The sequence below is a fragment of the Gymnoscopelus microlampas genome, assembly GCF_963454915.1.
Source record: "Gymnoscopelus microlampas genome assembly, chromosome: 18".
Classification (NCBI taxonomy): Eukaryota; Metazoa; Chordata; class Actinopteri; order Myctophiformes; family Myctophidae; genus Gymnoscopelus; species Gymnoscopelus microlampas.
Genome location: NC_139955.1, coordinates 21,296,759 through 21,310,249, shown reverse-complemented (window position 1 = coordinate 21,310,249; position 13,491 = coordinate 21,296,759). Strand labels below are relative to the sequence as shown.

Genomic DNA, 13,491 nt, shown 5'->3' with positions numbered 1-13,491 from the left:
TGTGATGTACAATCAAATGGTCTTTCACAAGAATATATTACAACAGTCAACAGACATAGAAAATGGGACAATTTGATGTTTTGGTGTATCAAATTGTGCAATAACTACATGGTGAAAGTGGTGTGTAAGTTGGAAAAGATCAAGGCTTCGTTTCAGCGCACCATCCCTGCTAAATGTCCTAACCATCAGTCTGGGCCCAAGCCAATCTGATCAACAGCTGGTCCTACAAACAAATACACAGAACATAGCAAGAGCTCATTCTCAGTATTTGTTTCATTGAGCCAAGACACTCCACCAAAAAACAATACTGTCTTAAGTTTCAACATATTAACTGACAGGTGTGTGTGTGCGTGTGTGTGTGTGTGTGTGTGTGTGTGTGTGTGTGTGTGTGTGTGTGTGTGTGTGTGTGTGTGTGTGTGTGTGTGTGTGTGTGTGTGTGCATGCGTTTGTAGGGAACCAGAAGTGAGGGGATGTGAAATGACAGGAGTGAAGGAGCACGGGGGGAGCGATAAAACGTCACTGCACCGCACACATGGAACTGCGTGGGGGGTTGACTGTCCTGGCCACAGTCTCCTGGCTGTAGTTCACAATGTCTGCCTTCACCACACGCTGGAAACACACACACAAAGATCACACAGAATTAATATGATGCCACTGCGATCAGAAGAACAGCCTAGTCCAAATGGGGATCAGTAATGTTATCAAGAGTGCAAGTGCCTTAAAGTAATTTCACTCAAAGCAGACTGTGTTGTTGTCTTTACTCTCTAAGCCAAGGTTGTGCAATGTGGGGTCTATATTTATATTTGGCCCTCCTTGGGTCCCCATGAGCCTCGATATGGCAACCTACTATCCAGATGTTACATTTTCGGGATAAATCAGAGTGCTGCAATTCTTCTCAGTAGCATTCTAATGCTTAATTCACGCTCCGTTATACAAAAATAGCCAATCTACAAGCTCACAACACATCGCATCCACTGCGTGTTGTGAACTTGTAGATCAGCTATTTTCGACAAATGAAATTCGTACAAAGGACTTAAAACAGGTTTGTTTCGTCCTGAATCTTTGGTTTGAACTAGGCTTTACACAACCACTGTCACCCCATCACTCACACAACGGGTCCGCCAATGGCCCTCAAAGACTAAATGATAGGGCACTGCTGGTCTGAGGTAATCAAGAGCTAGATAGAGGTCAAAGAGAGGACACTGCACTAAGCTCAGAGAGGTCCAAGACTTACTTAGTGGATCACACTTAATTCAACCACTGAAATACATTTTATTTCTACAAGGGGTTGGTATATAAAGGTTTTGGCTCATGTTGTTTCTATTTCTAGTCTATTTACTACTACTAACTTTCAAGAATGAAACTAGTGTTTATTCACTAACAGACTAACAGATATATCGGAATAGATCTGTGTAACATACTTTTAAAAACTATTGCACGGAGCATATTTTGCTTTTCTGAGAGTCATCTTGTCTAATGTCTTCATCCTGTGGGTAGTCCACCAGCTGTGCCTTCACAATCCTCTGAGCGCACAAATGGAAAGATGGTGGGAAAAGAGATGAAAACAGTGATATAAAACCAAAACAGACACAAAGGTAGACAAACAACAGAACAAACATGAGTGTTAATGAACTCTGAGAGAGAAAAGATTGACCCGTAAGGGTGCAGAGAGAAAAGTTAATGGAAGGGAAAGGAAAGGATCATTGAGAGAGAAAAAAAAAGAAAAAAATGTAAAAGAGGAAATGAAATATGTTACATATCTTATAGATCACGTATACCATGTATAATACAAAAGTGGATCAATATAAAAAGGTGATTTATGAAGTTGATGAAAGCATAAAACAAATCAAATATAGATATGCATGCAACAGATATATCATTTTTGTTATGTGTTCTCTGAAATTGTATAGTGTAAAGAAGTTTTTAATTCAACAACAATACAAACCAGTCAGAAGCATTATGACAAATCTCAGGACATCTGACAGGGTATACTAGCCTTAGATCAAGCCTATCGTAGATGTGTTTTATTGATTTTGACATTTCTATATCTACGAAAGTCTTAGCAACCACTACTCCCAGTGCGCCCTGGGCTTTCACCAGTAAAGCCTGTACTTCTCCTAACATGTACGAAAAAATATATAAGGTGCTGACTCGGTTGCCCCCAATATTAACTAGCGGTCCGCAGTCTTTGTGCAATGTATTAGTCCATATTTTTCAATAAAGAAGTGTTTTAATCCCGCCTATGACCGATTCTGTCGGAAGTTCCCAATGGGCGGTAGTGACGGGGCGCATCCGGTGAAAGCCACAGATGGGATTAAAACACTTCTTTATTGAAAAATATGGACTAATACATTGCACAAAGACTCCAGACCGCTAGTTAACATTTGGGGCAACCGGGTAAGCACCTTATATTTTTCATTTGTACATGTTCGGAGAATTACGGGCTTTACTGGTGAAAGTCCAGGGCGTACTGGGGGAGGCGGGGGACTCTCGTAGATATAAAATGTCAATATCGATAAAATACATCTACGATAGTCTTGATCTAAGGCTAAGGGTATACCAAAGGCCAGCTTTGGGAATGTAGTGCGTTTGTGTACCGGAAGTTGAGAGCTGGTTAAGTCCCGGGAAAGACGCAATGTGATTGGCCAGTAGTCACTTTGAGTGGCAGTTGGGCCAAACGCAGTCAGTGGGGCAAACGCAGTCCCCACCAAAATATTTGCTATTCTGTCCCTATCGGTACATAACTCGGACGGCGCTGAGTCGACTAGCAGACCTTCGGCTGGTCGTCGCGGGCACTCGCGCCTGGAGGCGCTCGGGCGCGACTCCTCAGCCTCAAGGTCTGCTGAGTCGGCGCGCCTCCGTCATGGTCCAAAACTATACTTTATCGGCGGAAAAAAGTAGTCCGCGGATGACTGAAAAGGTTTATCCCAAGCGGGAGTCGATCCCACACTCCCAGTGGTAGTGGGTTGGGAGTCTAATGATTAGCGAGGTGCGCCACTGTGGTCGGTGCCGAGATTGGGTATTTTGGTTGTATTAGAATGTGACGTCTTAACTCTTCTATTGTAGAAGAAATAAGTCCCCGCCCGCGCCCCCGCCCAAAAGGGGGAGGCTCGCCCCTTCGGGGCGAGGCTCCCCATACGCACCGCACTTAGATAGCTGGCATACCAAAGACTAGCACTGTAATAGCTAAAAGCAACTCTCCATTTCAAAGACTAGCAAACCAGTGGAGGACAGACCACAGGGCAGAAAGCCAGGCCCTGGTTGGCTGCCTGATTAACGAGCTGCCGAAGCCTGGTGTCGAGGCCACTGAGTGATCCGCCGCCCTGCTATCTGATCCAACAGACAGAGGACCATGATGGAAAGGGCTCCTAGTCAGATATGATCTCGTCAGGGGTCAAGACCCTCATGTTCAGCTCTCTAAACCTGACAACTGATAATCAGGCTTCGCTTCCCCTCCACACACACACCCTTCTCCAACCAGACTCAGAGCTGTGACCATCTCAGATCCTCATCTCTATGAAACTGTCAGTATGTCATTGCTGCAACAGTGACAGAGCCAAGGAATGTTTACTCTTGACTGGACGATCTCTTATGTTAATCCGGCCTCTTAATCCATTAAGACCGGGAACGCATCTGTGTCATTTTAAGATTTCTTTGGCTATTCAAAAATAGCAGATATTCAAGCTCATAGCATGGCACTGAGTGCCGCGCTATGAGCTTGTAGATCTGCAATTTTTTGAAAAATCATGAATATTTGTGCAAATCTTTGAATATATATATTTATATATTTGTTTTAATAAAACAAAATTTCAAAATATTTTTCAAAAAACTGGACATTTTGTAGAATCGGCCTCAGGTCTTAATAGTTTAACGTCAATTCAAAGAGTGACCACACACCCTCCTATTGAACTAAATGTGAGGTTCTGCTATCCATGTGCAACGTTTCAGTATGCACAACACTCATGTCATATCAAAAGGTTCTTGCATCAATGTCGTCAAGGAAAATGACTGTTTGTTGTGCTTTGTGCGAACAAAGTGATTTGACTGGTCTGCATCTTGACTGGCAGGTTGGATCCGGCCACTCATCCAGTTTGATTAGCACGGATTAAAGTACTTGGCTTTATGATGGCAGCTATCAACGACAGGAGGCAAGGAGGACAAGGAGACAAACCTCTTCATTAGTCAATGGTCATTCACTGTCAAATGCAGCAAGGAGTTGGGTGATGGGAGAGGGGTGGGGGAGGCTTGAGAATGTGTCCAGTCTCTCCCTATAGTCCTCTCCCTTCTCTGGGGGGGTCCTGACCTTTCCCTAGCTCCCTGGGCTCATCAGGCGGTGCCCAGCCAGCATGGCTCCAACTGGTCATATCAGAGCCAGGATTAATGTTTCTGGGGGAAGTGACCCTATAAATCGCATGCTGCCACCACGGGGCAGCTTGGCCTGGGTGGCAAGCAGAGACCCCCCTTCGCCGCAGCTCACATCAGCGGGAGATAAACGTAATAAATCAGACGGCGAAATGTTGACCTTCTCACCTTCGGATGGTCTACCCCTGACCCCTGGCTTCACGCGCTAACATGGTCAATGTGGGTCTATTTACAGATGGGCACCGTCAGTGGCAGGTAAGCCGTCACAGGAGTCAGACATAACAACCCATGTTTACATAACAGAAGGTCCTTTACAGTGTGTGGTGACCTCCGCTGACCCGGCTGGCACACTCCCTCTGACCTCCCTCACGTTTAAACCTTCATGTATCATGTTAGAGGCTCAGTAGGAAGCTAGCATTCGCATGCACAGGTCAAAGTGTCTGATGTATTCCAAAACGTGCCAGTCATTGTCACCATTTTAAAACATCATAGAGGCCTGTCATGAATTGTTAGGAGGGTTGTTAGTTACCGTTCACTAAAATGGATATGCCACATAAGGTGTCAACAAAATTTGCAATTTCTTGATGCATGATATTTGTCCCCCAGTCATATTGTAGTATAAAATATATGCCTCAAATAAATCAGCAGTGTTCCCTTTCAGTTAGGAGGGGACATCATCCAAGTAGCTCTTTAACTCTGGTAACCACCTTCTAAACCTACCTCTATTATAACATTTGAAATGGACTTGAAATAAACAAAACCGATTTCAACAAAAAAATTACAGGTGCTGATCCCATAACCCAGTCAGTAGCATACATTTACAAGTTGTGGTACAATAGGACAAACTGCTGCATATGGCTGCTTCAAAAACTGGTGGGAGCAAGAAAGAGAAAGAGAGCTCGAAACCATTATGTCTCACCTGGGACTGTTCGATCTCTGCTTTGTTGAGCTTCACACCCAAAATCTCAGCAGCCAATCGCTGGAAACAAAGAAAGACCTGAGGCAAAAAGAAGCAGGGACAGAGTGGATAAATCGAATGGGGATGATATCGAGTTATAGGATTAGATTTCTATCATAGGCATTCTATATGAAAACTGCAGTGTCATTACACTTATCAATAATCAAACACAATTCTCCATTTCTAGTCACTTTGGGAACTTTGCTGGGAAGGACGGAAACAGAACCTGAGCTGTGCTTATGCTGCACAACAATCACCAACCAAAAGCAAAACAACTCAAGAGAATGCAAAATGATGACGGGGAACATTGTTTTTGTTCTCGTTTCGCTGAAACTTTCAATCGGCCAATACTCACCGAATCCCCAGTCTTTGCGGAGACAAACTGACTAATGAGGCCATTCTCTTGACAGAAGCGCTGGTGTTTGTCAGACTTCACGGTTCTCATATGTTCCAGGTCGACTGTGGATAGAACACAGCACAAGCACGTCAGGGAATGACACACACAGGATTCATTTTTGTTTAAAGAGCATTATAGACAGGGCCGACCGCCACCTATCTAGATTGAAACACAAAAGATAACAGATGATGTCCCCCTCCAGGGGATTGAAGAGATGATCAATTCAATGCCTCCATTCCCACCTCTGCAGCAGTGTTAAAGCTTAATGTGACACATTCCACAGTGCAAGCCTCAGACTTGTACAGTTCTACCCTGGAGCCATTTACCCCTTACCTCTACCTGACCTGAAACAAACAAACCGCCCAGCTGTGGAGAGGTAGTTAAAACACAATACATAGATGACCAAAGACTTCAGGCCACATCAAGTGTCACAGTGCTAGGTGGAGAAAGGCAACCTGACATATTAGTGTCATATTGGCATATTGGAGCAGGCCTGCGAGGGGAACACATGGGCCAAATGAACTGGGTCTGTCACGGCGGCGGTGATTTACTGCGCACGCACAATGACAGCGCCTTCCTTTCTAGCCATTGTGGATGTGTCCCGTGCATTCGACTCCCCGTTCAGTGATACCAGGCGCTTTGCGTCTCTCCTGACTCAATACGGGGTCATGCAGGGGTCGCTGGGGAAGGTCACCTGGGGGTCTTGCCGCTGAAAGCAATAGCCTCACTCTTTATTTTCGGGCTTTGTGCAACACAGCGGCCACGCCCGGTATCTGGTGCATACCGGCGTCTATGGGAGGAGGTGGTTGCTACTGTATGGTGTTGCCTTTCTCTCACCCCCCCAGTTTTACTCTTTGTGTGAGGTTTCATTCAAGCTGTCAGTGTTTTACCCCGTTCTCATGCCCCTTGGTGTGTGTGACTGTGTGTTTATGTGTCTACGTGTACATTTGAGTAAAGGAGAGAGAAATAGAGAGAAGCACAGAGAAAGATACAGCACTAGGGAAAAATGTAAACAGTGCACTGGTCTGGTATTATTAATAACTCTATAAGTCATATGACCCAGAAATGTGAAAGGCTAATCCGCTGAGAGCAGGGAAAAAAGAAAAAAGATGTTTGGAAAGACTCATTTTTAGCCTAAAAAGAATATTACCGTCATCGTAAGTGACTTATAAACACAAACTAGGGGTGTGCCGATACACTAATTTCACCAAACGATACGATACGATATTTGGCTCACAACTTCGATACGATTTCGATACGATACGATACGCACTTTTTTATTTTGAAAATATATGGCGGAGAAAAAAAGAAAATGCAAACAAATAATTCTGTTTTTGCATTATTCAGATATGCAAACTTGTAGTTTTTCAGCTACAATAGCCGTTTTGAATCCAAATAGTGTGACACCTGACCCAAAAAAACAACAACATATTGTCACTTTTTTCACTTCGGGGCCGTTTGCATGCCTGATTATTATGATTGTAAAAAAAAAAAAAAAAAAAAAAAAAAAATTTTTTTTTTTTTTCAAAAACGATATTTTTTTCCCCCAAAACGATACATATCGTCGCGAAAACGTATCGCGATATATCGCGGGACGATATATCGGCACACCCCTAACACAAACCTTTCTGGTCAAGGGCAGACACTTTTACATGTACTCAATGTCCACAGCAGACTGTCACGTCTCTGGCCGTACATAAACATAGCTGTCTAGGAGGCGTCAGCAGGTTATTAATTCCAGTCATTAAGAGCAGAGGTACCCAGCATGCTACTAGAAGTAAACAGTGCTAATCCTTTGGATCCTGCACACTTGGGAGGGGCTATCAATCATATGTCACACTCAGATTAGCCAACATTAACACGCTGGTCCGGGAGCAGACGAAGAATGGTGGGTTTACCATCAAGACTGGGTAGTAACCAAATACATGAAATTGGATTGCAGCGACTACAGTATGAACTGATAACTGTCATCACCAATTGTAATATCTACATATCGCTATCTATAAGCAATCTTTTATTATTTAATCTTTGGAGCATTCAAACTACAAGAGGTTGCAATGTTTTCTTTGGAAAAGGTCACTAGCACAAAATGCATTCAAAATAAATAACAAATTCTTATCATCCATGAGAATGAGAAATCACACTTTCCATGTTTTAATATCTAAAGAAAACGCAGAGAAACATACCCTAGGAGTTACTTGAAATAATAAACAGTTATAGTCTCTACCAAAATTCCCATTTCTTGTGACAATTAGGAACAATTCTAGTGCTTCCAACAGGCATTAAAGCATGAGCATATATTATCCTTCACAATAGTGTTTAGCAACATGTGGCATATGTCTGTGTAAACTGAATAAAAGGCCTAATCCCACAGTTTTAGAGGTTTGCTCAATTTTTCTCCCTAATGTACCCATTTTTACTTATCAGCTCCAAACCATCTTCGCCCAGCGATCTGGTTTCCCTCCATTTCTGTCAAACTGTACATCAGCTTAACTACCCCTAGGAAGTAACTGCAAACACAAAATAAACTGTTTGGGCCTCCGAGCACATAGAGATAGCGGAAAGGATCATCACTCGTCAAGAACGATAGCCCTCCCTCTCTGGTCACCACGGGTGTTTATTTAAAAGGCCTGCCTGTCACTGTGGTGGATTTCAAGAAAACAGTCAAGAGATTAATATCTGTGGGATACATCAGAGTTTCACTGTAAATAGCTGGTAAATTTGCTATAGCCTTGGCCTCTTAGATAATTGACAACAGAACAAAACGGGGAAAAAACACATATGGAACATGAGGAAATTATAGTTGTTCTTCTCCGCAACTTAGTGTCTGTGGGGATGTCAACTTAGCACTTCGGTGGACAGAAACCTCTCAGTGGTAGATCTGATTACTATGGCCCCTGCCAGGCTCTTTCCTGGAAAAAAAGAGGAAAGACTGTGGGAGGCTATTTTGATGTAACTGACAAGTTAGAGTCAGCAGTAAGTAGTAAGGTGAACTAGGGCTGGGCAATGTATCAATAATATATCAATATTGTGATATGAGACCAGATATCGTCTGGGATGGTATACTGTATATGGCATAAGTGTGGCCTTTTCCAGGTTGAATCACATCATTTGTTTTAAACTTAGAGTAGCCAATTATTTGTATGCCCCTTTTTCTCCTCAATTTAGTCATTATTGCCAATTGATCCTCCCCACACACATGTCTGTGTTATCACTGCTGTTGTATTCTACCGACTCACCTGCCAGTGAGGAGCCCCCACCGGGAGGACGTAGGGCCTTCGTCCTACTCCTCCCTTCGTCCTACTCACTCCTTGCTGACAGGTGCCGCCCCAGCCCGTAGGAGAACGTGCAATGACCAATATCACCTTTCCCGCCCGGCTTCCCTCCCCCGAACATGGGCCAATTGTGTTCGCTTAGATGCCCGACAAAGCAACTAAGCAAACCACATATGCCCTTTTTAATAGTAAAAATAGACTATTTTCTTTTATGTTATATTATTGTCACAATATGATATTATCGTCACAATATTGATATTGAGGTATTTGGTCAAAAATATCATGCTATTTGATTGTTGTCGATATCGCCCATGCAGTCCTTAAGTGATCTGGCATGAGGCTTGTTATATTGAGCGATAATGCCGTGTTTGTTGGTAATGCCCTTCGTGTCTGATGTGCACCTTGGATACCAACAGACAATGTTGAATTCAAAATGATTTATCAAAGCAATACGTCATTCAACTCAAGCTTTGAGCATGACAAATCTCAAGGACACCTGATGGCTCTGGAAACAACAGGCTAGATTCTCTTCTGTTGCTAACCAGGGATAGGGATCCTCAATACTATGGCTTTATAAAAACACGCTGTGATAACATTGGGACCTAGTTACTGTTCCACGGGGTCCAGTCCACAGCCTGGGACCAGTGGAACACTTTATCGAGCTTGACGTAGCACAGCTAATTGCCGCCAGCCTCATTTAAACTAAACAGCAGTTGGTACATTGGGGATCATGTGCGATGAGGGTGGAATGTCTGGTTTGTGTGTGTGTGTGCATGTGGGTGGTGTTGGTGTTAGTGGGGCGGGGTCTGAGGGGTCATACCCCACTAAAGTTACAGAGTTTAGCCTAATCAAGCCCAGGGGAGCACCTATCACTTCCAACATGACCTCATGTCTTCCAGACCCTAGAAGTGAGGCTCCCTCTCTTTTCACCTCAGTGTCAACCAAACGGCAATTCCAACTCCAAGAACAATTTCACTGCGGTAGAGAATTATCATCCCACTATTTCCCAGTCATAATCATAGGAAATTGGCATGTCAGAAATATGGAAACTTTTCATTTCATTTAGAATGCCCACTGTGACTGAAAATGACCAACCTATTGATATAACATGCAAAAAGTGCAAGGAGAAAGTAATTCCAGATTTGCAGCCTTGTCCGGTCATAGCCCCACTTCTCAGACCTCTAGGTAAGCACCACCCTGTTTACACACACACACACACACAATGCATTTCCTGTGTATTGTAGATGCACCAAACAAGCATCAGTCACATTAGGTCACCAACAGGATAGCATATTTTGACAGAAAAACAGCATGATAGTATTTGCAACACATTCACACAAAGCAGGGGCATTTCAGTTAGTTAATTTAACATCTGGGCATGTTGAACGAGCAGAAATCAGGAATGTATTGCTATTTAAAGATGGACTGTTAAAGTGGTATTTTGTCATATGACCTCTCAATATGTGATGTAGCATCCAAGAATGTTCATTTCAAGTGATGTCTTATTTACCTTAAAAATTCAAGGAACACACACACACACACACACACACACACACACACACACACACACACACACACACACACACACACACACACACACACACACACACACACACACACACACACACACACACACACACACACACACAGTGATGTTTAAATAATTTAGACATTGACTGCAGTTTTTAAACACATAAAGTGGCTTGTAAAAAGGTAACAACATTTTTTTATATGAATTAATGTGACACATTTAAACTATTAGGCTCCAACTGGTTTACTTGACATGGAAAGGGCTCATAAAAACGTGAGGGTTATGAAATAAGAGGCATTTGCTGCCTTTGGCCTTGCATTAAAACGCATCATATACTGTAGCTCTCTCTGTATCAGACAAATCTTAAAAGGACAATTTAACACTTCATAAAACCAATAAAAAACTATTATAGTAGACATTATACAACACTAAGTACTTAACCGCTTGAACCCTAGCATCCCCATTATGGGTGGAACAATCGAAAATAGCAGATCTACAAGCTCTCCAAAAGAACTGCTATTTTTGGCGAAGAGATATGGTGTAAAGGGGAAAAAAGAGCGGACCAAAGTACAGAGCAGACCCCAGTCAACTAAGAATTTGTTTAGTTTAAGTAAAAAGCATTTAGTTACTAACTTATGACATAATTTTCAAGTGTATAATTGTATAATGTAGTTGCATGGTGCAGTAGTTGCATTGATTGTATTTTACAATTTTTGTACCTTTTCCAACAATGTTAACAATGTACCAATGTTGCATGCTTATCATATACTTGCAATTTTCCATTGGTATAATACAGGATACTTTGAGTATAGCATGTGCAAAATAGAGTCAATGTAATTTTATCTTTGGTCTAGAATTAAGCAAAATATTAAAGAATAAGCCATCTGTGCTGAACTCATAAGACACTGTGTAGTCATTCAGCAGTCATGAAGTGACCATGCAGGGAATGGAAACGTTACTCCAGTACATTTTTATTAGACCTTAACAGTGTGGCTATTGTTGACAGTAAGCAATGTTTATTTTCTTAGAACCGGAACATCTAAATTTGATGCAATAAAAACTAACCTGACATTGAAAAATATGTCATTATTAACACTGGCTTCAACAGCAACCATAATAAGGAGAAATATGTGGCTAATTAATTTTGTCATATACTACTGAAACATTCACAAACCCTAAAAGGTAATCCTAAAGGTAATAGATTATGAGCCTATTGGAGTTCAGATCAGAATACCAGTGATAGTCGATGCGGACATAAGTTACATCAATACTGTGCATCACACAGCTCAACTGTGAGGAAATACTATCAAAATATTATTTCAAGTATGAAACGAAACAGAGAGTGCGTACACAATAAAATCCTCAGTACTGTCCATTTGTAACTCATTTTGGTTACATGTGTACACCCTCAGAGTTTAAAGGGACACTCAGGGTTTTACAGTGCAGACCCAAACGAAGCTGTGTAGCTCTGGTGTTGTCAGGGTGAGTGAGGCCTGTGCAGGCGTCCTCAAGAGGATCCTGACAGAGACAGAGAGCCCTTTGTGCTCCGTCGCCCCTCTGCCCCGGTGGCCTAAAACGGACCGGGACCGTCAGGGGACCAGGCTTTCCACTCGGTCAGAAGTGTTCTGTCGACAGCTCATTGATCATAGCTCATCTTGTCACCTGACCGGTCTTTGCAAAAACACACATGTAGAGACACACGTATGTGAATGTGTGTGTGTGTGTGTGTGTGTGTGTGTGTGTGTGTGTGTGTGTGTGTGTGTGTGTACGCACACAGCTCACACATGTTCCCAAGCAGACACACACACACACACACACTTTAAAACATAATCAGATACTCTACAGTGGCACGTAAAACAACATTGAGCATGGTCTTCCTCCCCTGTGAGGGGTTGTAAACCAGAGAGAGTTCAGCAGTAGCTGTGCCGGTAGGAGGAGATTCGGAGCGGTCCCTGCCACAGTAAAACGCACGGGGGCCACGGGCTGGGCCTCGCCGGCTGGGTTAACGGGCTCCTAGGGCTCATGAAACTGAACAAAAGACCCAGTTCTGAGCCGACCGCACAAGTCGCTGCCCGGGGGTTTCACAGGCCGTGTCCTCGGAGCTCGCCTGTCGCTGTTAAACTAAGTGGACTTTTATGGGCGAGCAGTAATGTGCGTCGCTACGAGCCAGTAGTGTAACTATGAGGCATAATAATCATAGAGAGCATTGGGGAGCCTTGGTAATTATACCTATCGCATCACCATGAGCTGATTCATAATTACACAGTCTCCACATGAGAGATGATACACTGGACCGGTTGTAAAGTCAGGACAAAGCCACAGAAGTTTACGGCAACATGTTATAGCTACAATCTAGAACTTAATCTAATGAATACAATGTCATTTTAACCAATGCGTATGGAAGAGTATGTTAATGTAACTAGCACATCTGCAGTGGTTGGAGGTGGCCTCCCTACTCCACCAACTGATTGACAAGTAGCACTGCCTGAAGCTCATAAGTGCAATATCTCCACTGTCCGAGCAGGGATTGCCTCTTGGCTGAGCAGTAGAAATTTGGCCTCTTGTGTAGGAGACCCGGGTTCAAATCCCAGATATGACATAGAAGTTACAAATTGCAACATTAAGTACATTTTCAACATAAGAGTAATTAAAAAAAAGTAGTGAGTAATGTGATATTCCGCATACAAAAAATAAAGAAAATCGGATCCACACCTCAAAATGATAAGAAAAAAAACTAAATGTAATGTTTTACATGTGATTCCAAAAAGATCCAGATCAATCGGTCATTTATTCAGCAATGTGTCAGTGAATTCCTCCATATCAATGTAGTGGAGCAGTGAGGGGAATAAAGCAGAGCCTGAGCGTGATGGCGTTCCAGGCTGCAGGCAGGTCAGGTGGCTCAGCTGTGCTGTGCAGCTCAAATGGCCCGTGACTTACCACACAAGAAGCCATCCCCAAGACTGATCAT

The 13,491-nt window shown here is 42.9% G+C and overlaps 1 protein-coding gene across 2 annotated transcripts in view; it reads right to left on the bottom strand.

Annotated features, from left to right (window-relative positions):
- Positions 1-339: 339 nt before the first annotated feature.
- rab28 (RAB28, member RAS oncogene family) overlaps positions 340-13,491 on the bottom strand; it is a 36,053-nt gene continuing 22,901 nt past the window's right edge. The window contains exons 5-8 of one of the 2 annotated variants that reach the window (XM_084085720.1): positions 5,676-5,779; positions 5,282-5,359; positions 1,422-1,523; positions 340-609 (exon numbers count right to left, since the gene is read on the bottom strand). In XM_084085720.1, coding sequence (XP_083941846.1) covers positions 1,431-1,523; positions 5,282-5,359; positions 5,676-5,779 — 275 coding nt within the window. In that variant the 3' untranslated portion in view covers positions 340-609; positions 1,422-1,430. The remainder of the gene's footprint in view (positions 610-1,421; positions 1,524-5,281; positions 5,360-5,675; positions 5,780-13,491) is intronic. The other variant, XM_084085719.1, reaches the window with a different exon arrangement.